Raw genomic sequence first — 27030 nt, 5'->3', positions numbered from 1 at the left:
TGTTCCTGCAGTCAATAATTTTCTTGCGGTCACTGTTGTGTTGTGAGACAGGTGAGACTGTGGTGGGTTGAGCTTGGCCTCTGTGGGTCAGGTTTTGTTTCTTCTCCAGTTACCGCTGCAGGCCCATGGTGGATATTTCCTAAGTGGACAGAGAGTCAGGCTCTGCACAGACTGGCCATGTGATCCAGCAACTCCACTCACTGGGTGTGAACAGACTGAAAACCAGAGCTCAGACAAAAGCTAGAATACAAATGTTCTCAGAAGCCATCTTTGTTACATGTTTAAATGTTGTAACAAAATGCCTCGGCCCAAGACATTCGTAGTGGATGGAGGTTTATGTGACTCATGGTTCTGGAGACTGGGGATGCCAGCCACATGGAGCCAGCATCTGCTTTACATCTGGTTGAGGGCCTGTTCTGGGTCACAGTGTGGTGAGGCAGGGCAAGTGTGTCAGCTCAGGTCTTTCTTGCTCTTCATATAAAGCCACAAAGGCTGTCACGGACCACCCTCACTTAACCCTAACGACTTCCCGGAGGCCCTCTCTTCAGATCATCAGCACACATGTGCTCATTACTTTTCTCATCACTGTGGTCAAATTCCCGGTGGGAGCAACTTTAGGGAGGCGAATTATTGGGCTCGAGACTCGAGATGATTCCTGTTCATCATGATGGGGACAGCTTGGTGACTCTGTGGGTATCGGAGTGCGCAGAAGGAGATGCCTTACATCTCAGTTGACTAGGACACAGGGATGGGACAACAAGAGAGACCAGGAAATAACCCTCAAGATCCTTTTTCTGGAGTCCTGCCTCTTCCAGTGAGCTTCCACCTTTGAAGGGCTACACGACCTCCCCCAAACAGCATCACTAGCTAGGTGAAAAGTGTCATTCACATTTCACACCACAAACAGCAACATAACAGTATGGATTCCAGAACAGTGTTTCTAACAAGGTAAGATGGGTCTACCCACATCAACTAACACAATCAAGATAACTTCTCACAGTCTTGCCCAGAGGCCTGTCTCCCAGGTCATTCTGGATTCTGTCAAGTTGATAACACTAAGCAACCCTGAGGCTACATACTGCCTTAACCTCTATCTGAAATGTCTCGAGTAGGCACCCCCTGCCTCCAGAAGCAGGAAACAGGAAGTGGTCACTTTGAAGGCTGACATGAAGGTGAGGGGTGATGACCAATAGCAACAGGATTCACCTTTGGGTCGATAATAATGTCCCAGAGCTGCAGTCTGAAGTTGTGATAGCAGTGTAGTATGTGAATAAGAAAGCCACCGAGGGCTGGGAAGATGGTCCACTGGGTACAGGGACTTGCTACCAAGACTAATGGTTCGAGTTTGAATCCCGAAACCCATATGGTGGGAAGAGAGAAGCAACTCCCAAAAGTTGCCTTCTGACTTCCACGTGTATGATGGGATACAGAAGCCCCATCCCCGTGTATAAATACAAATAAACAAATAAGATTTAAAGATTAAAAGCCATTGGGTTGTATACTCTTTTTTTTTTGGTTCTTTTTTTCGGAGCTGGGGACCGAACCCAGGGCCTTGCGCTTCCTAGGCAAGCGCTCTACCACTGAGCTAAATCCCCAACCCCGGGTTGTATACTTTTACAATGCATAAAATAACGTTCACAGCATGCATTTTCCAATTAAAAAACTATTTACATGTTCATATGGGCGGAGCTCTGTGCGTGTGTGAGGACAGGTGCCTGAAGCATTAGGTCCTCTGGAGCTGGTGTGAGAGGCAGTTGTGAGCCACTTGGGGTATCAGGTGTTGACAACTGAGCCTAGGTTCTCTGCAAGGGCAATGAGAGATCTCCAGCTCTGGAGTGTATGTTTTAGCCCAAGGAAAAAGCTACATCAAAATGAGGATGTCTGTATACCACTGACAGCATGCATTGCTACCAGACAGCTCCTTCACCTGCCTGTCTCTATGGGTTCCTTTCTTGTGTGTGTGGATCACGACTTACTCAAGTCAGGATGAAGAAGAGTTAATGAAAGATGATTACCAGTCAGAGTGGGGGTGGAATTTTAACAAAATCTCTAATACTTTTGAGATCAGCACACACATCCTCTGAAAACTCCAAGGTTGTGATGGGTGTGGTGTGGAGAGCTAGACACTGCCAGACAGGGCTGGACTGCTGCTTGTTGATCTCTGGGGTTCTTGGTACTCTCGGGGCATGTGAGTCTGGGAAGAAACAACTATCTCTTTGTCGGGAAAGGATCCGAGAGCCTCCTGAGGTCCTGATCATGGCTGTCTGCTGTGTGACCTGCATGGCTGACATTGTCTGACTGAAGCCATCAGCTTCTGATGGGCTCGGGTTCTGGTGAGAGATAACCCACCATTAAGTCTATGTGCCATGCGAATGCAATGTGTTACAGAGCAGAGATGAGACAAAGAGGTAAGAGGCTGGGGGAAGTTCATGCAATTTAAGGAAGGAGGGCAGGAGAAATTTAGGGGAACAAGGGTAAGAAAAAGAAAGGAGTATCCCAGCAGGAGAGAAGGAACACGGGGGGAAAAAACCAGAGGCAGAGTTGTATTATTGGACCAGCAAAAAGTCAAGGGACCAAGTCAAGGTAGTTGAAGGGCAGAGTGAAAAGCTACCTCTTCTGAGGCTGAAACCTTGGGGCCCTGTAGGCCAAGGCAAGGGGCAGCTTCTAGGACAGGACATTTCTCCCTGGAGCTGTGGACACAGCACAGATGGTAGGACCAGGTGAGAAACTGGTAACAGTCCCTCAGGAGACAGGGAATCACAACGGTAACCAGGACTAACATCTCAGCTGCTGAACCACACGGGCAGAGAGACTGGGGTATGCAATGGGTAGAGCCTGATAAGGGGACCAGGTCAGTTCAAACTCCAGTCTTGCCACTGTGAAGCTCTGTGACCTGAGGCTGCTATCTCCTATGCTAACTCCACAATGTTCCAGTGTCTTTGGGAATTGGGGGTTGCATTCTGGTGAGGGTTAGCAATGGTGAGGACCATATCAGAAATAGTCAGAATGAGGTTGGGGATGTATGTCTAGGAAAACCCAAAACCCAAGTTACTGTGTTGGGAGCCAGGCATCCAGCAGGCACTGGTCTGCCCAGCACTGCCATGGCCAGGCCTAGTTAGTCCTGCATAGTCAGGACTTAGTCCTAGTTAGCTTAGTTCTGGCTACCTGAGCATGGACTTCTGGTCAACCCAAGGACCAATTACCTTTCCCTTTGGCTTTGATCCTATCCCCTAGGACTACTGCCTAGGACTGAGCACAGGGCAGTCAGAACGAGTCAGCCTCTGCCCTTGTGATGCTCATGACTTATGAAAGAGACCACACCCCATGACAGGTCACATAAGGGAGACTCTCCCTTGGGGGATGTATGTGCCTGGCCTGGCTAGGCAGTTTCTGATCTTTACATGGACAAACAAAAACAACCACCCATACTAGTAATAACTCTTTTTTGTACAAAACACTAGCCCTAGGTGCCTTGATCATACTGATGGAGGTTCCTATGCCCCCTCCCTTTCTCATCTTGCCCAACCCAGGGCATTCTAGTTGGGAGGAAGTAGTGAATTTGCTAATGAGTGGTTGACCCTGTGGGACTAAATTGCAGAGGCCATTCTCAGACTCCCACAGCCTGATACAGTGGCTTCCACTCCTCTGTCTCTTCTTCCTTCTCATCTCGGCTCTGCAAGCATTGATGTGCACACACACTAACTTCCAGGGCCGACGAGCCCTATCAATTAGAGTCCTACGGGGCATTTGGCCCACACCCTTCCTTCAGTTCATTTACCAGCCTAACCACTTGGATCATAAAACTCCCTAGCACAAAAGGGCACCTTAGACAGAAACAAATCAATGCTAACAAGATTCCTGCCAGGCACTCTGAGAGACAGGAAGTTTGGTAGGGTGGCTGGAAGGCAGAAAGGTCTCTGTGTTCTCCTTCCAAGGTTAACCAATGGGTCCATCAGAGGACCCTGTAACCCAAACTTCCAATCTGGAGATATTTATCTGCCTCTTTAGGACCTCATCTTTACAGTCTGTGCAGGGTAAAGCTACATTAGGTAGAGATGGATGGAGATAAGATACAACCACATGACTCAGGACTTAGCCAGGGCACTGACCAGACACACAAAAAGAGACATGCTTTACAGGCTGCCAAGACTCAAACCTCCCATGAGGTCCCAGGCAGGCAATTTTCTGAGACTCAGTTTTATTGTCTGAAAGATGGTAATGCAAGATTCCCAGGGATGGCCATCACCAGATTCACACTTTAAGACCTCTGCTATGTGACAGGTGCTGTGTTGACAGTGTGTATGACCCATCGGGAGAGACACTGTACAGGGGAAATGGATGGTAAGTCAACCATTCAACACCGGAGATGATTCTGACAGTGACAGAAGCATGCAGCTTGAGCATAAGAGTCAGGGGCAGCCAGATGGCCCTGGAAAGGCCTGTTTGGGAGTTTGGCACGTGACCTGAGACCTTAGCAACAAGGCGAAGGCGGGGGACAAAGCAGCACAGGATACCACAGATGCTCTGCCACACCAGATCCTCTATACACCCTCATGAAAGAGAATTCTCTACCAAGCAGATGAGTCTTGTCTCAAAGTAATGATCTTCCAAGATTAGACAGGCCAAGGACACAGGGAGGGGAGGGGATACGATGGAAGATACAGGAAAGGAGAGTTGGGAATTTCTGAACTATAGAACCAATTTCAGCACCACGGACAGAGGAAACCCCACAGAGCGGTTTCTCGGGACCACGGACAGTGCTTCCTCTTGGAAGCCTTGGTTTGTTACCATCTGCCTAAACCTCCTTCTGTCTCCCTTGCACACTGACAAGCCACACACAGCTGCACCTGCTCAAACGACCATCCAAGGCCTTAATGCACCAGCCTCGGCCATTGTCAGCACCATTATGTCTGTCTACTGCCCACATTCACCCTGAATGTTACTGACCCTCTAAGCTCTTCCCTCCTCCACACCAACTGTGGAGACCTTTCTTATCCACCGAAGCCTGTGTCAATACTGTTGTCTTTTCCCTTGGTACATACTTTTTTTTGGTTTCCCCTCTAGACTGTGAGCTCCCAAGAAGCTGTGGCTAATTCTTGTTTTTCCTCCGGCCAAGTGCCTCCCGGGGACCCACTCATCAGCTGCAGAAATGAATCAATGAATTGGGTTTTCAGATGTCATTTCCCCCCAACATCTGTTGAGCATCCATGGTGTCCGGAGCTGTGCTGTCAGTTCCACGTGTGTCTTTATTTACAGATAAGAAACTGAGAGACTTGAAGTGAGTGATGTGCCCAGGTTCACACAGCTAAGAGGAGGCAGAGCCTGGACTCAGACCTGGGTTAGCTGAACAACCTGTGCCCTTGACCATGGTTCCTCTCTCTCTCTCTCCAACCCACTGCACTGCCATCTGCCAATCCCACAGAGTCTGAGCACAGCAGCCATGGTCCCCTGAAGTGATTCGGGATCTTTTTTTAGCTTGAAATTGAAATCACTGATGCTTCAAATTAGAACCCCACAATGAAAGAGCCAAGCTTTCAGAGCAGCCTGCATACACCTTTTCGGCAGAATCTCTTTGCTACTTTTGAACCAGAAAACACCTGTTTTGGGTCAATATGGAAGGTGAGGCTATCAGTTTTCTGAGTCCAGAGATGTTTGGAGAAACAGAATCTGGCTTCCCGGATGACCATGGTCTCTCCTAATAGAAACAGCCACTTTAAACCCTCAAGAGTAAAGAACCCAACGTCAACAGCTCTGGGGATGGTAGGACCACTCTCATGGTTGTGGTCCTAGAATGGCAAAGAGTTCTAGTGCTGTGATCCTCTGCAAGCAGACCACAATGGCTTGGCCAGGAGTTACAGGTCTATGGGAACAGATACACTCCACACTCAAGAGGGGGACTGAGACAGCCACTGCTCATCTTTGATGGGAACCAAAGCTGGCAATCCAAGTATAAACACGACACCAGGCTAGGAATTCAGCCCCAGCCCTGGTAATGTCTGCTGGTGCCCGGCTCGTCATACTGAACTGAATACCCACGGGCATTATTTGAATAAGATATAAAGATTTAGGAGGAGTCAGAGGCTAGAACCAATGGGCATGTGATAGTCTCTGGTGATATCCCAAAAGATAAGAGAGAGAGAGAGAGAGAGAGAGAGAGAGAGAGAGAGAGAGAGAGGGAGGGAGGGAGGGAGGGAGGGAGGGAGGGAGAGAGAGAGAGAGAGAGAGAGAGAGAGAGAGAGAGATTAACTGAGAGGTGCAACTGCTGTCTAGACCAGAGGGAATCTGGCACTGAGGAAGCCACAAAAAGGCTTTTTGCTCAACCCTTGGATTTGTCCCTAGATGTTAGCATATGCACGGCAAACAGAAACTCCAAGAGTATGTGAAAACTAGGCCCGTGCCAGGGCAGGACTGTGCAGGATGGTGGGTACTCAGGGAGCAGAAGTATAAGCCAAGTTTGCCTGCCAGGGGCTCAGGGGAGGCTTTAACAGGGTCTTGTATTGAATGGCGGCATCTAGTCTGGCTTGTGTTTGTCAGTGTATAATGGTACACGTCTGAAGGGATCACTGTCAACGCAAAATTACTCACCATCATCATAACTTATTATTTGTTTGACAAATGTTCTCCAGTCTTCTGTTCTGAGTGAAGCATGTTAATGAGGCAGAGAGACAAGACACTCACCAACAGATACTGACAAATGCTAGCTTTGTGCTCAGAACTTCTGACCACCAATCTTCTTCAGAGAGCCCATGGTAACACACAGTTTATCTCAGGTGACTTAATTCTCAGTACCACACGTTACCAGTGAGGCAGTGACTCTCCTCATATGTTTATGAATAATGCTTTCAATAGAATAGTAGGACTGACTGGCCTTGTCTGCCTTTCCCACAAGCCTTGCTGAGGTGTAAGGCTGGGGGATGCAGTCTTGGAGGGAGCAGTAGCTACCATGCCAGCTCAGCTGGGTTGGAAGCAATGGTGTATGCAGATGTGTGTGAGACAAGTCCATCTTTAAGAACTCACCTAAGAAAGCTTTTATGACATACTCCGTCTCCGAGGAGAACCCCAGGACATCCCTCTTAGCGTCCTCACTTTAATATAAACCGAGATTATAAAAAACGGTTCCAGGCATCGCTGGTGCAAGTGTTTAATATGAGGAAAAGGTAATTAGCGATCTGCAGCGTGGCTGTTCGAGGATGAAGGATATTGCCGCCTGCTTTAATTGCAAAGAAAAACCTATTTAGGGAAATTAACACAAAAAATGAGATCGGCCACTTCAGGGCTAAGACAACAATCACAGAAACCATAGGAATTTTTTTACAGCCCAGCACGGGCTGGCGGGTGAGGGAAGGCCCGGGACAATTACGAACACCAGAAAACCCTTTTCTGGATGCACGCCACCTTGGCCCAGGAGGCCAGGACACCATTCCACAGTGCTCTGTAACCTTCGAAGGAATGTTCTATTTGTAAAATTAATGAAAACACACACACACACACACACACACACACACACACACACAAGCACTGTAGAAAAGCTGAGAAACAGTAAGGTCTGAAGCAAGTGGAGGGGGCTCTTCCATCCCCCCCGGGTGGGGGTGGGGCAAGGCTTTCCTCCCTGCCTGTAGATGTAGATAATTTTGATTCTGCCTTACTCACTAAATAGAACTGCATTATACCTCACGGGCATGGAGGAGTCCTTGTAGGGCTTTGTGAAAGGCTCCCTTATGGAGCCATAGCAGATGTTGGCTATCCCTCCTTCTCATTCTCTTATTATTTTATTTGTGTGCTGTGAATGCTGCTTGCTTTCGACGCACTTCCCTGAGGATAGAATCTTAGATGTGAAATTACCCACTCGGCTCTGTTTCCTGTAACATGCTGTCCTGTTGACCTCCCCAGAATTCCTGGCACTCTGTGTTTTGTGTTTTGCTCTAACAGCGCAAATATGTCGTCACCAGCAACAGGTATGGTGGTTCTGAACAATGGTTGCTAATTTGAAAAGAAAAAAAGAAACACACGCCCTTTGCCTCAATTCCTGTGTCATGCACAGGTTGGGGGAAGGCTGTGGGTCTGAGCTGTAGGAAGTGGAGAGCATCCAGTTAGGCAGTCTGGGCAGAGCCGAGGTCTAACAATCAAGTGTGTGACCAAGTGGGAAGTCACCGAAGTTCTCTGTGCCTCAGTTTCCTCTTCTAAAACAAAATAATGACTTTAGAGATCATTTTTAAAGTTCTGTGAAAATCAGAGAGAGAAATGACTGACTGACTGACTGACTGACTGACTAACTGGCTGACTGACTGGTTCACATTAATGACAGTCGGACATGAGCCTTCAGTGGTGCATACACCAGATGCTGTTTTGCTTACTGTGTGTTTTCTAGTGAGTTGATTTAAGGGCTACTAATAAGGCATGGGATATTCCAGTTCTGGCCACTGAGCCCTGGGATCCTCTTGTCTTCAACTCCCCAGTACTGCAATTAGATGCATGCCTCTGCACCCCATTTTGTAAAAAATAGGTGTTGGGGATCTGAACTCAGGCCCACAAGTTTGTGCGGCACTCTCCTGAGAGACTCATCTCCCTAGTCTCTTGCCTCAGTTCTGTCAAAGCACTGTGCCTAAATTCCCACTTGTAACCTATCAGGCAGGGTCTGGGACCAGGTCTTGCATTGTTAACAGGCATTTTTGGTGACAGCAGTGCCAGCCAAGTCTCAGAGCATGAGCCTACGAGCCTATAGAACACCACAATGGCAGCTCTCCTCTCCTTTTCCTGTGCCAGCCATGTACATCTTTCTACGACTTCTGTGGCTATTGGAATCCCCAACCTCTCACCCAAGCTGCACAGAGAGAGCACTTTCTTAGTCACTCCATGTCCTCTGATGGCCTTCCTAGCCATTGTTACTGGGCCAGTTGTCAAGTCTCTTGATGAGGAAAACACAGAGACACAGTCACCAGTGTTCGAGCACAGGGTTCTGTTTCTACAACTCTACCATCATGGACAGAAAATGCTTTAAAGCAGAAACAAAACCAACCCACTGCCTATACTAAGCACGCCCAGATGTTTCCCCTTGTCACGATTCCCTAAGCGATTTAGTCTAACAACCATGGACAAAGCCTTTACTGTGTAGTGTGAGCATGGAAAGCTGCTCTCAAGTCTCAGAGGAGCTGAATGGATTCTCCATCAGCATGGGGCCACTTTCTACATGGAACAAGAGTATGTTCCAACCTTGGTACACTGGGGACGTGTAGCCACACTGCTCTGACCAGTGATGGATGAGCGTGTGGACATCAGAGTGACTAGTCAAATACCCTCAAACATGGGGTGCACACACATACCCCCTCACTCAGAGCTGAATTCTCATGCTGACCCATGGGGCTTTTTGTTTTTGTCATCCCTGACTTCAAGATAGTTTATCAAAGGGGCTGGCAAGAAGGCTGAATAGATAAGAGCAACTATCACCAAACCTCAGAACCTGAGTTTGATTACTGGACCCTACTTGGTGTCCACATACACATGCACATGCACAGGCACACATGTACGCACACATACACATACATGTGCGTACTTGCACACACAAAGACAAAGTAAGTATTAAAAGGCTTAAAAGGTGGACAGGGCTTTACTCAAATCTTAGGACTGTTTTGGGAGTGTAGTAGTCACCAAGGGAAGAACAAAACAACAGAAAAAGCACTCCCTAACACTTTATCAGGAGAGAAAGAAATTCTAGATGGTAGACTAGAGAAAATCCTGTACAACAGGAAGCTCCTCATTACGGGCTCCAGCACCAGGCAAGATGACAATGTCAGGGCAATCTGACCGAGTGAAAGAAAGAGGGATGGAACTTTGCAGACACTTGAGATGTTAAAAGTCAACGCCCAACTTCTAAAGTGGCCCCTCGGTCCTGAGGTTCAAACCACAGCATGGAGTTTTAGAGAGCAACTATGAAGTCTGACATACTTTGGAGGTTTTCTTTCAGGCAGCAGAGAAAAGGGTTGCCAAGGGGCCCGGGGATGAGGACCACACGCTGGCACTTGAGGTAGCATCGCCCATAGGTACGCATGCGTCATGGAGTGCTGTAGGGGACAGCTTCACCCCACACAGATTCATAAGGGAACACATAAAGCTTTTTAAAAACAATCGCTCTAAGATGGGAAATCGTTCACTGAAAATACAGAGCGGGTGTCCCCTGGGAAGCGCATGCCTGTGTAAGGGCTTATAAATGATTTTAATATCCTGATGGCAAAAGGCAAAAGCTGGCAGCTAAGGAAACAACTCAGAGGGAGGTACGGACTTAAATCCAAGCACTAGCATAGAGAAGTTCTGAGTTCCACCTCGGGCAGCCTAGGAAGTAGAAGAGGGGGAGTCAGGGGTCTGCACCCTACAGCCCCGGTCATCAGTGTACGAATGTGACAATCAGCTTTTGGGACTATGGCTCTGATGTGCTAAGTCCTTCCACAGGCCATGCACAAAAGCACAGAACAACACTGCCCTAACAGGCCTTGGGGGCCAAGCCAGACTAGCCCAGAATCCTGGAAATCAGAGGCCACTGGAACAAAAAGGCTGTTCCCCAAAGGCGGCTTAGGATAGCCAAGGTTTTTTTTTTTAAAAAGCCAAAGAAAGGGCTACAAGGACAGAAAAGTGTGGGGTGGTACGCAGGACATCCCCAGGAAAAAAAGCCGCCCCAAGGCACTTCCACCTCAGAGGCCCAGGGTTCTTTTATTGACTAGTTTATCATGGAAACACTCAGATGAGCTGAACGTCAGGGGGTGTGCAGCCCTCTGCAGCCCTCATTTATTATTGAAACCCATCTCAACCTCCTGGAGCCCCCTTCTCTGCCATCACAAGGCCACCCACACACCACTCAGAGTCCCAGCCCCAGGCCACGCCCCCTCTGTCTCTAGTGTCTCTCATACACAGGAAGAGGGTTTGCGTCACAACCGCATCCTACAGAAGATGATTCAACCCAGTCTGCAGTTCCAGGAGGTTACAAACCCCATGAACTCAAGGAGGTGCAGCCGGCTCCAGCCTCTCCATTCTGGAAGAGATTCCAACTGCTCTGACCCACAGAAACCTGAAGTAGCTTGTGCCTTACTCAGACCAGGCTCTGGGCAGTCAAGAGTAGTTTAAAGCGTCTTTCAGCAATGGCATGAGAGCCACACGTGACTCCTTTTTACCTGCCACTCTCTCTCTCTAACAGTTGTGATCTCTTCTCCCTCTATTTTTGTCACCCTCACTAGCGTGAACAAACTCCAGAGAGATACAAAACTATGACGGACAGACGGAAACTATCACAGGCAGCTGACGTATAGCACAGAGCAAAGGTTTCATATGCATCTTACAGGACAGGCGAAGGTGTCCTCCTTTATTGAATGGGTGTGTGCTGAGGTCGCCTAATTGGCTGGCGAGATACACCTGTTTATTATCTCCACCTGTGTGTGATTTCTGACAAACTTGAGGCAAGACGCTGAGAGAACAGTGGGAAACAATAAACTCCCGACCAGGCCCTTTTAGGTCTGTCAGATCATTAAAAAGGCCGTCTTTCCAACCTGTGCATGCTCGTTCATTCACACTGCTTCCGAAGAGTAACAAGTTGTCTTGCAGAGTGAGATCCAAAGTAACACCTAAACCCGCAAAGAGGCAGGATGCCCTGAAGCACCACGGTGCGACTACCTCACTGGCACCAACATACGACCGCAGGTGACGTTCACAGACACCAACATTTGCACACAAGAAGACTCCTCAAATGATCAAGCATTACTTTCTTTGGGGTTTGAATGAAAATTAACTTTTAAAGCTTCTGGACATCACAGTCTCCTCTCTGGGCCTATTCCAACCCCTCCCCTCCCAGACCCCTGCCCCATGCTCTGTGGCCCTTAAAGACCATCAACCATGCATTGAACAGGCCAAACAACTCTTAGCCACCCACAACACACCTCATGCTAGCCAATACCACACAAACACTTGTTGACTTGCCCCTTAGGATACAGGAGTGGGCAAGGACTCCCCTCCTATTTATAGAGTCAGAGCTAAGCCATCCACAGATCAGCACGTGGCTCCAGCGCCATGACAATGTCTCCATCTTCCTCTTGAAGACCAGTGGCCAAGTTCCATGTATGCTTTCTCCTCCCAAAGAACTACGAAAACACTCTAAACATGAGGGACAGAGGAGACCCATCCTCAGAGGGTAGGGGACGCTTAAGAGAATACAAGCCATGAGGCCTAAGTCATCCACCATCCAGATGGTTGTGCTCAAAACCACAGTCTTCTTTCTTGTGAGAGTCGGCGCTCTCCCCAAGCAGCGTGGTACAAACACCTGTGTCCTACCTCAATCAAGAAGTCCCCGGTCCTTAGTCCGGCTTGCCATGCCACCCCTCCTTCATCCACGGACTCCAGGTACTGCAGGGCTGGAAATGCCGGCGTGGGTGTGAATTCCTCAATGGGGGTATCAGCTAGAAAGACAAAGAAATACTATGTTTGAGTCGGGGGGATGTTTTCCAAGTTGGTCACCCTAATTGCCCATGGGACCCTGGGAGGAAGAGGGTCACTGCATTCCCAATTGGGAGGCAATGGTCCTGGCTAGCTTGCCCCAACGAGGGACTCCTTACTCACATGCACATCAGCCCTAATGTAAGCCCCAAAGCCAGGTGCATGCCAGCACCCCCTCATGCCTCTGCCGAAACCATGGAATAAAGTGGTCTACCGGAACATGTCTACAAGTCTGTCATTTTCTTTAAAAGTATCAATGACTAAACATTTTCAGTTCTAAAAATGGAAAAGTTCCTTCCCCCTACCACACAGAGCTAGGGAAAGACCATACTGAAACCTCCTGCCAATTTCGCAGCTATACAGACTTGCAACCCAGGGGATTCAACTTGGAACAGGGACAGAGAGCAGTGTTGACCCAGTGGGTGGCTGCTGATTTGGAATCTGCTCTGAACTCTCTCCAGGGGGGACCTGGCTTTCTATGGCCATCACATGACCAGCATGCCTCTCAGCAGGCAAGGCTGGGCTTCTGGGGCCCATGGGGCTGCTGAAGGACTTTCTTAGTCCTCCTGAGAGGCCGGGGGTGGACGGGTGGGAAGGTGTGATGCCCAGGTTGGGGGAGGGGAAGACACATCACACAGGCATGGACCTGCACCCTGGGGGTGGAGAAGACTCTGCTCTTCTCTTTTTGGATGGATTGCCGTGGGCGGCCAGAGCCTGTGGCAGCTGGGCAAGCTAGCCAGCCTCCTGCACAGGTACAATTGCCACATGGCTGACCTCCACCTGCCTCAGGCAGATGCCTCTTCTAGAGCAAGCTGATGCCATTTTGCTGTAGTTGGGAAGGGAAGCTCTACACTAGGGGCAGGCATGGGGCACTGCTCTGCTTTGAGCTGTGTCCCAGAGCCTCCCACTCCCAGGCCACAGGGTGTGTGGTGCTACCAGCTTAGTGCATGGTAGAGGGGACCTTTTTTTCTCCTTGCCTTTGCAAAGTCACCTTAGAGGTGAGTTGGCAGACACCTGCCACCCTTGGAACTGAAACCCATCCCCAGCACAGGTCGGTTTCCGGGTGTCTCAAACTTGGGCTGGGCCGTTCTGGGTATCAGAGACCAGGAGCTTTGAGAGTCAGCACACTGTGACTAAACTGAAGGCCAAGCTGCAGGGTCTCCCCAGGATTGGGAGAAAGAGGTGGGGGGAGGGAGGGAGGGAGAGCAGCTCATTTGGAGCAGTACTGTAGATGGAAAATTAAAAACATGCCTGCAGGAAGCCTAGATGTTTTCTGAGGAAGGCAGAATGTTAAAGAGCATCGTTGTCTAGCAACCAAGTGCCCCCAGGAAAATGCTTGTTTCATGCTTATATCCAAGCTGAGGAAGGTTCTTTATACAAGCCTGTGTGAAACACACACACACACACACACACACACACACACACACACACACACCCCATGGGAAGGGATCCCAGAACACTTACCTTTTGCCCCTCGGAGCACAAATCCAAAGCCCTCGTTGTCTTTCTTCTGCAGGACCACCGTCTTGTCCTCAATAATGCAGTCACTGTAGAGAGAATTCCGGGGATAGCGACCATTATTGTAACCGGTCATCATCACGGTGGCTGCTCCACCGCCGGGGACGCTCATCATCACAGCCAATTAATCACCCAGCTCAGATCCAGGCAGCATGGAGGAGCCTGGGCAGCAGCTCGGTGCAGGAGGAGCTGGGGGTGGGGGGGTAGCAGGATGGGCGAGCGGGGCACAGTGGGATGTGGAGGGGGGCGGCGGGCGCGGGAGCCAGCCAGGGGAAGGAGTCATGGATGCTGGAGGGACTGCCCAGGCCGCTGGGGGAGCAGGGGTCCCGGCTCAAGGGACCCGAGGGCTGGCCAGGATGCCACCGCCCAGAGCAAAGAAAGTAAGTGGCCCGGGTGGTGGTGGCGGCGGCAGAGGCAGCAGCGTGTTGAAGGAGGTCCCCAGGCCTGTCTCGGCCAGACGCATCTTCCAGGGAAGCAGAAGAAATCAGCCGGAGGAATAACCAAGGCAGCTGCTTTGCTATTTCTTGAAGGGGCTTAAAGAGGAGATCAGGTTCTCTCCGTTTGTTCTGTGCACGAGCCAGCAGCAGGCACTGGGGATGCAGAGACCTGTGCTTTGCAGCCAGCGCCCCCTCCCTCCCTCTCCCCCGTCCTAGGGAATGTGGTGTGCAGCAGGAGCCCCCACAGTCATCTGATGAGCCCACAGTGCGACCGGCGCGGCTGCCTGGGCGTCATCCCGCGCAGAGCAGAGGAGCCGCAGGCTGGGCTGGTGGCCGGCGGGAGGGGGAGCCGCCGGCTCTGTGTCTCTCCCGGCCACGGAGGCCAATGCTGAGGGGTGAGGGAGTGAGGGGCTCAGGCTGTTTCAGTCCCACCAGAGCCAAGGAGGACAGCGGCCCCCTCCTGAGGAAGATGCCTTGCTGAGGAGAGCAAGGGCAGCAGCGTCTCCACTGCAAGCAAGACCAAGGTCCACAGGGCTCACCTCTTTGTATGGCATTTCCATTTTTAAAGGAAACAGACTAAAAAGCCCCAACTTAGCTGTTCCCCGGCCAAAGCTGCCTGTCACCAACACTAACAGAACTCTGACTGTCCACCTAGAGGTGCGCGCAGGGGACACAGGACAAGAAGATGCTGCCTAATGACTTGAGAGCCGCCAACTCTGGCCCTTGCCAGCCTTTTTTGGTGGCTGCTCTGGGGCAGGAGACAGAGCTGTCTGCATCCCAGATGCAGCCCTTGCCCCCGCCCCCGGAAGTAAGTCAGAAGGCAGGAAGTCTGGGGGTTGAGGGCTGGGAAAGAAGGGAGAGGGCTTTCTTCTCTAGAGTCCCAGCAGGAGGACACAGGATATGGTGGACAGAAATCACAACAGTAGTAGCCGAGCCCCAGACACACAGAATGCGGGGTGGAAGTGAAGAGCAGTGACTCTAAGAGCAGGTCTTTAAGTCCCAGAGTCCCAGTCAGTCAGTCTTTAAGTCCCAGAGTCCCAGTCAGCAGGTCTTTAAGTCCCAGAGTCCCAATCAGTCAGTCCCCTAGGGCTTGGGGTCTGCAGGAGGCACAGGACCTAGGCAGAGTCTGGCCTGCAGATAGCAGTCAACTAGGACAGGGCACCCCAGAGCTGGAGGAGCAGGACAGCCTCTTCTGACCAGTCTAGCAGGCCTGGCCAACCTTTTGTCACTGTGACATTATGTTGACATGACCAGTTAAAAAGTTCACGCAATGAAATTACAAGTAAAAAAAAAATATGGCCAAACAATCTTACAATGTTTGAGTAGGTATAAAATTTTGGATTGGCCCCAAAGCTACCTTGGGGTGCATGTGGCCAGTGATCTGCTGGTTGGACACACCTAGTGGCAGGCGAGGTCAGAGAGGTGACTTTTCAAGGTTCCCACTGGGCAAGCGAGACTGATGGTGTTGAGGTCACAGAAGTCACCCAACAGTTACCCACCACGGGTCATGCTAATAATGCGCCAGGGATGCTCTGTGTTCCAGGAATTGGCTATGGGGGAGGCAACACAGGCTGGGCAGTGACACCAACTGCAAGCACAGTGCTTTAGTAGGATGACTAGTCACAGAACTCTGAGAAGGTGGCTGAGAAGCTCACCTAAAACCTTGCTCTGTTTGCTGACGTATTCTGCCAGCCTCCTGGATCCTGGGCACAGATGTGTGAGATCCTTTTTACTCTGTTCTCAAAGCCCCCTGCTCCAGCAGGTCCCACAGGGTTGATGAGAGCCTATGGGTGAGTCACTGGGCTGGCCTGTAGAAAGTGACAGACCCTTTGGTCCATTGTGCCCCATATCGACAGGTTGTGAGGACAGCCCACAGTCACTTGGGGCTGCTGTGGTTGGATGCCATTATACCTATGATAGTGTGGTTTGGTGACAAGGCCCCAGGGAACCCCTTTCAAGTGTGGTCAGTAACTGGAGAGGCCCTGGCTGGCAGCCAGGACCTGCAATCACAGTAATGGTTGGAAGGAGAACTAAAGTAGGGAGGGACTTGTGGTGGATTCGGACTTCACAAGACACCAGGGGAAATAAACTTAGGGCAGACCCTTCAATCTTTATACTTTTGTGCCCATCCTCAGTATCTGGAATATAGACTCAGGTCCCTTTCTGGACACCTTTTTCCTTTCTTCTCCGACTTTCACAAGGAAAGCCAACTGTCTTGGCCCCAATGCTCCTTCAGTGGCTTCTTTATGCCCCTTCTTAGCCACAGGGGGTCTCCCTGAGGCCTGGGTGCTCATCCCAGCCCCCCTTCTCTCTCTCTGTGCTTTAGTGGCTAAGGGCTAGTGCCCCAACATGAGGGTCTTAGACATAATGTTTGCAACATCCCCTGGACACAGGTGAGCAAAAGCACCCCCTTTGGCCTCGTCTCAGGGAAGAAGCTCTGAAGGATTTCTGGAATGTATTCCATCAGCCAGCAGAACCTGCCTGAATCCAGACACTTCCTCATACCAGTCAGAGGAACCTCCTCAGGGCTAGCTGTGCTGACTGGACACTGGCTGTCTCCTTCTGACTGCTCATAGTGGGCAGAGTGTCACTGAGCACAGTTCAAAGAGAAGTGTGATGCTGAGCCCAAGGTCACCCTGACCTCTTAAGCCTCAGGTCTTGCTCTCTAGACTAAGAATCACAACCATAGGCACAATCATGGGGTGGGGAGCGGAGCAGGGGAACAGAAGGACTCCGTACTCTCAGGGCAGCCCCTGGTGGGCAGTCAGCTCTAACACACGGGATGATTTTCAGTGAAGAGCTTAGAGGCACCAACTGTATTACTCAGCTCTTCTACCGCCCCAGGCCAGAGCCTTCTCCCAGATCCTGATCTCCCAAGACCTTCCTAAGAGCTTTCTGCTGTGACAGCCCTGTGTGTGCACATGAACCTCCTCCCCCAGTCTCCCATTCCTGGAACATGGCTTCCAGTTTCTCTTCTTCGTGATGTTTTTCAGGATTCAAGCTCCCCCGTGTGCCCACCACCCTTAACCACCAAGAGGCCTTGGGCCCAAACCCTAAATTAAGACATTCACCAGACTGAAAAGAGTGGCTAAAGGCTTAGGCATGGAAAGAGAGTATCCACTGACAAGACATACCACTGTGGACAAACCCAGCACAGGGAACACCGCCCTCAAGCTTCCGTGCACTCTCTTGTGCTTTACCCAGAAGCAAATGCCCCCTTCTCCTCAAAGGGCTTGATCTCCTGAGAGACTGTGAGTTGTTACAGATCACCTTGAATGTCTAGAGGCTGGCAGAACCTGAGGTAGGGGTGCGAGTCACGGCATCAGGAGCTGTGGGAGATGCTGCAGCTGACTGAGGAGAGGCCTCTCCTGGATTCTCTCTCAGCAGCCTCTTCCTCCTGTAACCTGACCCTGGGTGAGGATAATTCAGCTTCATTGGCTGCCCTGGCACTTCACCATAAGTAGAGGTAAAACTGCCTATGGCCCTCATAGTCCCTGCCTGGATCCCCAGTAGATGTACCCTCAGATTTGACCCAAAGGCCACTGTCTACATTTCAGTGGGACACATCTGAAGCTCCCATACTCCATACACTGCTCCTGGGTGACCCCATTCAGGTTTCTTCTGGAGCCCTATTCCCTTACCCATCACTGACTATATGTATAAAGCACTCAGTGTGGGTATCCTGGGAGTAAAAACCCCAATTCCCTGTTCTAAAAAAAAAAAACAACCTCCCAGTGTTCATTGACTGCACACAATTACGAGCTAGCACACACTCCTCAGATGTATTTTCTGCACAGGGAAAAAGAGCTCCAGCACACCTCAAATGGACCCTCCTATGACAATATCTACCTGAAGCAGGTGTGTGTGGGGGGATACAGGTCTGCTAAGTACAGCTGTGTAGGTCATGCACAGTACAGGTCAGAGAACACTGCCCACAGTTCATATCAGTGATCATGTGTTCATTATGGCCATGTGGGCAGATGGCAGGGCCTTGGCCATTGGTTGCCATGGGGAATGGAAGAGCTGATTTTACAGGAAACACATTGACTTCTGGGAATCACATGCAGAAGGCAGCCATGTTTGTTCCCATCCTCCAATCTGTCTTGTGTTAACTGACCAAGTACATGTGGGGGATTGTGGGGACTTGAAGTCTGCCACAGAGTGGATCCTAGGACCTTACCCCTGTGATATGCCTTCTGGTGTCTACCTTGTAGGATTCCAAGTGGCCAAGCTACAGCGGCATTTGTTTATGTTTTACATTTTGAAGATAAGGTTTCATTGTGTAGCTTAGGCTAGCCTTGAACTCTTGGCAACCCCCCCCCCCACACACACACACATCAGCTTCCGCTTTCAGGCTCCTAAGTTTCGGGGATTACAAATGTGAGCCATCACACCTGATGTAGCACTTTTCCTGTTGCTGTGACAAAAACACCCAACAAAAGCAACTTAAGGGAGGAAGGGTTCCCTTTGGCTCACAGCTCAAGGGCACAGTCCATCAGGCTGGGGAAAGCACGGTGGCAGGAACGTGCGGCTGCTCACATTGCACTCACAGTTAGAGAGAGGTGAACGCTGGTGCTCAGCTCACTTTCTCCATATTCAGTGTAACCCAACAGCACCTGTGGGATGATGCTGTTACACATTTCAGGGTGAGTCTTCTACCGCAGTTAACCCAATCTAGAAACTTCCTCATAGATGTGCCAGAAGCCAGTCTTCTAAATGATTCTAGAGCCTGCCAAGTTGGTAAGATTAACATCACACCTGGCCTTCAAGTGTTTATAGTGGACCAGGGGGTGCCTTCCTCCTGTGGGGCAGCATGATAGGCCACGGAAAACTACATGTGTCCACAAAGCAGCTGGCATTGACCTCTCCCAGGCAGAGCAGCTGTTCCTATAGGAGGGCAAGCTCAGATCCATAGAAAGCCAGGCCTTGGGTTAGGAGACTGACCAAGAAGAATCCCACGAAGCCGTGTTTCTTAGGGACAGGACCACCGTGGGCAGATAGATCCTGAACATGGGGTTATAAGTGTGGACTTGAGCCTTCTTGACCTCTCTTGGGAACCCATGCAGGGATAGTAACCTTGTCAATCATGTTGCTTTGATTTCTCTTTGCTCAGCAGTGGTGGGGTTCCAGCCTTAGGTCAGAGGTAGCTGGGACCCTTGTGAAGCTACCACATTAGTGTATTAACTCAGGCGTTTGTAGTGGTCACCTACTAGGGGTCAGCCAATGGTTTACTGGGTGTCTGGCATCTTGGAGGGAACAGACTAGGCTCAGTCTGGCCATGTGGAGATGTGGAGTTTAAGTAGGTTGAACGGTGCCCCTGCCAATGGACATCTTTACTTCCTTTTCCCTTGGAGTCAAGTCCTTTCTAGAGATGGGCATCCTGGGTTTGGAAGTCCATAAGACCAATAGCTCCATGTCCTCACAAGAAAGAAGCTGGGGAAGCTGGAGGCTCAGAGACATCGGGGAAAACCCATGGATGCTGAGTAGAGTCTGGAGGGATGCAGCTATGAGCCAAGGCTCACCAAAGAGTTGCAGTCAAAGAGAAGGGGCCACAAAGGGTCCTGGGGATCTGGAAGCAGCAGCATGGCTGCCCAGGCCTTTGCCTCTGGGTCTGGCTGGTGGAGTTAGGAAGACAAGTGGATGTGGTGGTCGCAGAAAATGGTTCAATGGACACTAGAAGAGGTGGTGTTCTGAGGTCTAGACAGTTTCCTCAAAGAGGAGACAAAGGATACAGAATGCCCAGGAGTGGATGGCTGTGGCTGTGAGGCACGAGGGAGCCTGCAGAGCCGGGATCCCAGCCTGATGTCCAGGGATGCTGGGCTCCACCTGCACACATATAGCCAATGCCAGTAACTACACAGCAAGATGCTTGGATCTGTGGCAGTTCCAGCTGGCTACTTCTGTCATCAAGGAGAGTTGAGATGACAGACAGGCAGGTAAGACACTCTCTTTCCTCAGCAGGGTTGACGCATGGGTGGCTGGAATTCCTACTCAGTCTTGCTGTGAAAGTCAGCTCCTCTTCCTCAAACAATTCTCCCTGGTGTCAGCACAAATAGCCCAGTCTTGCTCCCTGGAGGCTGTGACTATTGTTTTGGGTGCTGGGAATGAGGACACATAATGTATGGCTCTGCAGAATGGGGCTCATTTTACAAGGAGTCACTACATTCTACAAGGTAGAAGCTGAAGCTAGGCTGGTCCCATACAAGAACTGGCTGTTGTACGGATCCAGATATCAGGGAAGACCCCTGGACAGAGGCCTGCAGAAAGGGACTTCATAGACCCTATTGGGGATGGACTTGGGCCAGCTGAGACCATGCAGGTGTGTTAGCCACCGTCAAGAGGTAACGGTATTATCCTGCAGTCACGCAGACAAGGGGGGAGGGACTCCCCTAGGTTTTGGCTTCAACTCTCAAGCCTATTTGCAAGCTGGGAAATAAATTCAGCGTCTCTCAAGTCCTCGGGGCTTAAGCAGCAACATGGAAGCCAGCCTGTCATTTGATTAAGTGTCTCTGGAATCCCACCTGGGGTCAACTCCATTTCTTGTTAAATCTGGTATCTGTAAACATCATTCCTTCAGGTGTGAAAATCACTTGTAAGTTGGATTTTTCTCACCTCAGGAGAATCCTCGAGTGCTGTTGGTTGCTAAGAGATATGTGAGGGCACAGCCAGGCAGTGGCCACAGTGACTCAGCGGAATGGGTTCAAGGGAAAACTTATTTCAGACAACTCCAATGGGCCAAGAGGTGTGCCGAGTAAAGGCTGCAAGCACAATGGGAAAATCCACTGGTGGTGGGACGGCCATGGGGGAGCGGTACTGCTCCCTGTCCAGAGGCGGTGGAAACCCATGATTATCTCCACAAAAGCACTTCCAGTGCTGGGAGCGGAAGGCTGAAAGCGGCAACCCCATGCTCCTGTGACTGTATCTCGGTGGCCTGTCCACACAGGAACTGGAGCACTATTAGAAAGACGTGTCTCCAGGGAGCAGCAGCGACAGCGGATGCCCTAGAAATTTCTGGACTCTGCCAATCAGGAAAGATGGGGCCATGCAGGATGCTGTCGGCTCCTCCATGGAGGGGGGTGGGTAGGGAGGTGCTGGGGCACAGGCCAAGACTTAACAGGTGTCCCAGCTCAGCCGGCAGAAATGCCTGCCAGGCCCTCTTGCTGCTGGTGTGGGCAGTCGGCCCAGATCATGGAGGTAGAGCTGGCTGTAGATTTGCAGAGAGGACCTATCTATGGGTGGGCAGGGGAAGAATAGCCTGGTCCAGGGGAAGACTTGGAAGCCTGCGGGTAGACAGGGTTCCTCATTACTTGTCACCTGCCACCAAAGTGGGGGTCCTCTTGGCTTTAACCACACATGATGACATCCTCTAACCTGCTTCCTGATTGGAGCATAATTCATAATGCTCTCTTGCTTCCGGGCTAGTAGGTCTCATTCTGGGTGTCACCTTGGGCTTTCAGTGACAATCAAGCAAGGATGGTACAGGGAGTCAAGAGTTGTATCACCTGTGGGAAGGGATGTACATAGTCAGGGACCGTACTCTCCCTGGCTCCTGGTAGTCACTCTTTCTCGGGATGAATGGAAGTGCCACTGTGTCGCCTTTACCTGTGGAAATGGCACACCCTCTCCTTAGATACAGAAGCTAGTTCTCAGATAAGCAATTATGCAAAAGCCTTGCCGGTGGTGTTTATTATGGCCATTTCCCCTCCTCGTTGCTAACGTGATAAGCAATACAACTTCTTCCCGACGGAAACAATCATGAGCAGGGAACTTGATTCGAATTAAATCACCTCATTACCTTGCAATAAGTCACCCACGAGTATTGCCTCAGCACCATCCGATGTGCTACCTGCCAAAGCACACTCAAGACAATGGTCCCAGAAGCGCCTTGCCTAGGTGACAAGCTGTGATCACTGGTCCCAGCTAAAATGAGGAGAACCACGCACAGAGTGGGGTCTGGGTCCCACAGACCCAGGTGGGATGTGTCCCAGTATCCTGAACTCACACAGGGTCCTTAGGAGAGTCCTCTTGCTGCAAAACCTCACTTGCAATGTTGGTGTCAGCCACAGCCTTGACCCACTCAGGCTGGTGAGGAAAAGTTCATTTGAGAGGGACCAGGCACATGGCAGGGCTGGAAGCCCATGAGCTTGGGAGAGAGCCCTGTGCTTCAGAGCCTGCTGCATTCTGGGAATGCAATGCACAACCGTAGATATTGCCACGTGTATCCTACCCTCACGTGGGCATTAGCGGGACAGTCTTAGGTGATCTGCCTGTAGCAAGCAACAGGACATACCTGTCTGTTAGACACAAGATGTTCCCACTGAGCAGGCAGATGAAGGTTGGGAGCCCATGAGGGAGGGATCTTGCCCTGAGGCCTCTCTCCATGAGCCTGGGTGGGCATCTCCAGAAAGGGAGATGCTTAGCCCAGCAGGGTGGCTCACAGCACTCTTGGAGAAGCTGATTCAAGATAAGAGAAGGGCCTAAGTACCAAGGAAACCAGAAAACATTTGGATGCCATTCTCTAGGAACTGCCCTGCAGGCGTTCCACCCTGACTCTGGAACCAACATGGTTCTGTAGACCAAGATGGAGAAAAAAACTGGCGTATTCTCGGGACTTAGAATCCTTCCTCCAAGCCCTGCTAGCGCTTACAGAGAACTGATGCTGATCTCCTCTGAATTTTCTCTTCATTGTATGTATGTGTGTATGTATATATAAACACATATGAAAAACCCCTTCTGCAGATTCTCCTCATTTGGGGAATAATATCTATAATCCTCACTATAGCCAAGACCCTTTGTAATGCCTCTCCCAACTCCTCGTGCTTCCGCCTGACTGCTGTCTCCTCTTCTGGGCAGAGACCCTTCATGAACTACAGTGTCTTTACATAGCCCATGCTCTCTTCACAAAGCCGCCATGGTCTTCAGGAGCCACGGTGTTGTCACTGTGTGGGTCCCTCAGTGACTTGTACAGCTCTGGGGGCTAAGCAGCCAACTCTGGGTAGAATACCCTGACATGGCTACCCACTGTCCTTCTCAGGTACTGTCTCAGCAGGTACTGGTTTCTGAGTGACTTTTGTGTAGCCCATGAGGCATGGGGTAATCCCCTGGCTTTGTTCTGCTGGGACACGAGACTTTTATTTTTGAGTCAGGAGTATCTCCTTCCTAGGCCACTCCTTCACGAGTTCAACCTGGCTTCCACTGAAAATCCTGTTCCCCAGGGCTCCTGACCCTGTGGCCTGGTGACTTGTGTGCTTGAGATTCTGTGGAATCCCAGCCTCCATTCTGTGTGGAACATTCTCTCGAATGCCATAGGGCAGTCCAGCTGCCTGGCATTTTGCTACAGGCACAGGCAGGGGCTGTTTGTGCCTTTCTCTCTATCCACTAATTAGAATGACAGGCCAGGCCTGCCCCATCTGTTTGTCTCAAAGCTAGCCCAACAGGCTAAGAAACAGGCATTCTTTTCACGTGGCTAGCCCTACTCTGGTCCGTAGGACGGGGAAGGGGGACATCTTAACTTTAAACTATTAAAATTAGCAAGATGGCTCAACAGGTAAAGGTGCTTGCCACAGAGCCTGACAACTTGATTATGATCCCTAAAACCCACATGTTAAAGGAGAGAACTGAGCCCTGAAAGTTGTCCTTTGACCTCCACAAGAATATCATGGAGTGCGGGACTCCTATTCACAAGTAAATAAAACAAATGCCAATTAAAAAATGTGTGAATATCTGTTGGGACCCCAGATCCTGGTGAAGAGGCTTCAGTGGGCTTGCCCACGCTGAACACCATGAGAAGGCCAGGCTGAGGCCCGAACTACAAGATCAAGTCACAGCTGCCTGCCACTCATTCTGTCTGCTTGGGAGCACCACAGTATGAGGTCACCAGGTGTTCTTCCTAATGGTGCTCTGATGTGTGAATATGGTAGTAATGTGTTCACCCGAGTGGAGACAGGGCTGCCTCTGGCACATGTAGGCTGCCTGGCATAGGCCACAGGCCTGCACAGCCATGCTCTACTGAGTTCCATGGGTGTGTCTCAACACTGAACTGTGAAAAGAATTTCACAGTCGAGGTGCCATCTGATGGGGCAACAGGAAGCATTTGAGGTCTACTGTGGACGGAATTCCTGTAGGCTGTGACTATTTTGTCTCTCCCCCAGGTGCTGATGCTCAGAGAGAAGAAATCCTCACCATAGTGGTGCTTACAGAAGCAGTTAGAAGTCCTAGAGGCATTTTAAGATGGGGCCTGTCCTTTCCCTCCCTCTTTCTCTCCTAATAAACAGGGTTCCATTTAGCTGACGCTGACCTCAAACTCACTCTGTAGCCAAGGCTGGCTTTGAACTCCTGACCTTCCTACCTTCACTTCCCTAGTAGTAAGACCTTGACATGCACCCTCACACCTGTATTTTGAGGTGCTGGGGATTGGACCTAGCGTTTCCTGCACGTAAGGCAAGTACTTTATCAACTGAGACACACTCCTGGACCTATTTATTTAAGATTTTTTTCTTTTAAAACGCAGGGTCTAATATAGCCTGGGGTAGCCTCAAATTTACTATACGGGGAGGCTAGCCTTGAACTCCTCACTTCCCCCTCTCCAGAGCCACCTCCACACCCAGCTAGAGGAAGCACTTTAAAATTTCCGCACTCCGGGTTAGCAGCTGATAAGTTTTCCTATAAAGACCCAGAGTTAACAGTCCAGGCTCCGAGGGAAGCTTTGCCTAGTTAGGTGTGGCACCGAGGCACCCTGCCAACGTGCGAAAGCTTGAGCTCTGCTCTGCTCCAATAAAGCTTTATTGACAGATCTGCAGTGGGCCTCGGGCTGGGTTCTCTCAGGACATGTCTTCAGTAACCTTACAGGACTTAGAATGGACACAAATAACAAGCCTGTGCACTCCATCACTGCCTATAGCAGGAGCTAAGAAAAGAATTAATTTTCCTCAGTAGCTGTGACATTGCCCAGTACAGGTGTGCCTGGCTTAATATACCACAGAGCGCTGTGGAAAAACCAGGTCACCCGTGACTTGCCCTAGAAAGGTTTGGAGGCCGAGATGGAGAGCCCTTTGCACAAAGTGAAGCGCCCTCTCGCCCCCTAGCTTGGCTCACAGTAGAGGTCTGCCTGGACTCGGCCTCCCTGAGCAATAATTATCAAGTGGTAATTAATATGCCAATTATCATAATAACTGTGTACATGGGCTCTGAGTGCTCTCAGCTTAACTGACTGAACCTTCAGTTTCCCTGAGACAAACGACAAACTGACTTCTTTCTTTCCCTTTCTTTCCTCTCTCTCTCTCTCTCTCTCTCTCTCTCTCTCTCTCTCTCTCTCTCTCTCTCTCTGGTTTTATTTGTGATAGAATCTCACCATGTAGCCAAGTCTAGCCTGGAATTCACTATATAGCTCAGGCTGGTCCCATACTTACTACAATCCTCCTGCCTCAGCTTTCTAAGTACAGATGTGAACCATCACGCTAGGTACTGACTCTTGTGTAGACGAGGGAAACAAAGGCGTGCATGGAGAGGCAGAGGACTTTGAACAAGAGAACAAACCCAGAGAAGGAACCCTGCTGCTTGGGAGGCAGGGGGAGCAGGAGACATAGTTCTGTGACCTATGATGCTGCCCAGCGAGGGGGTCCTAGATGCCCACAGGATGACAGGGTTGGGAGTCTCCATGGGGGCAGAGCCGGCTCCAGCAGCTCGAGGAAGTGACTGAGCTGCCACATAGACCTACAATACTCTAGCATTCTCCCAGTAGCTTACACCCCAAGCCAAACAGGAAATCCCCAAAGAAGGCAGCATCACCACTCATGGGGTGGTCAGTGAAAAGAAAGATGGGGTTTCCACGCAGAAACAAGTACACAGCAGACATCAAGCATGAGAGACACACCCTGGGGGCACCCTGGGCTTCATATGTGCTAGGCTAGTCCTCTACCGCTAAGCAATATTCCTAGTCTGCATTATGGCTCCTACCTGAAGCACTTTCCCTGACTGCTAACTCTAGCTGCTCAACTCCTATTCATCTGTCAAAGCCCATTTCAAATAGCTACCATGTCTAGGGGCTCTTTTGCTGTGCCTTCAGTGATGAGGCCGAGCCTCATTTCATTCCCCCTCACATCCAGCTTCTAGCACAGCCTCTCTTCCATCCCCTGGTTTATTTCCCCGTCTCCCCTGCAGTTCCTAGGCACAGCAAGGGCAGCTAGCTGTACCATAGGACATGGCTTTAGCCAATGAGGTTAGAGTACAAATCTACCAGAGCCTCTGGGAATTATTCACCTACTCAGTGCACTGGAGAAGCACTGCCTTCCCTGACATCCCTGCAAAGGGCGTGCTGTGGAGATGTGATAACCAGAGCGCTAACTGCTACTTTGTAATCATGGGTAAAAAGCCAGAGCCTGGAGAATTCCAACCGACCTCTGGGGACACTGGTTCAGGCCTCTTTCAGACCCAACGAGAAGGTGGCAGTCTCTGGCAAATGCTCCTTAGAGAACACGGGCTGATATTTGGGGGTGGGAACAAGGAGGTAGAATGAAGTCCTGTGTGTGCTGGGCTCTTCAGGAAAGGTCTGGCCACAGCCCCTGCTCTTACATGGACGTAGCTCAAGAGACAGTTAGCTGAGGAC

The 27030-nt window shown here is 50.4% G+C and overlaps 1 protein-coding gene across 14 annotated transcripts in view; it reads right to left on the bottom strand.

The window, feature by feature from the left end:
- The window catches only part of Shank2 (SH3 and multiple ankyrin repeat domains 2), a 443362-nt gene that overhangs the window by 118822 nt on the left and 297510 nt on the right, over positions 1 to 27030 (bottom strand). For 11 of the 14 annotated variants that reach the window (XM_087605433.1, XM_087605682.1, XM_087605374.1 and 8 more), the window contains 2 exon segments: positions 13936 to 14018; positions 12310 to 12434 (listed from right to left, as the gene is read on the bottom strand). In XM_087605433.1, the coding sequence (XP_087461559.1) occupies positions 12310 to 12434; positions 13936 to 14018 (208 nt within the window). 14 annotated transcript variants of the gene reach the window in all.

Source organism: Rattus norvegicus, chromosome 1 (genome assembly GCF_021556685.1).
Source record: "Rattus norvegicus strain SHRSP/BbbUtx chromosome 1, alternate assembly SHRSP_T2T, whole genome shotgun sequence".
NCBI classification, from domain to species: Eukaryota; Metazoa; Chordata; class Mammalia; order Rodentia; family Muridae; genus Rattus; species Rattus norvegicus.
The sequence above is the reverse complement of the archived record's forward strand: the minus strand, read 5'-3'. Positions and strand labels throughout refer to the sequence as shown.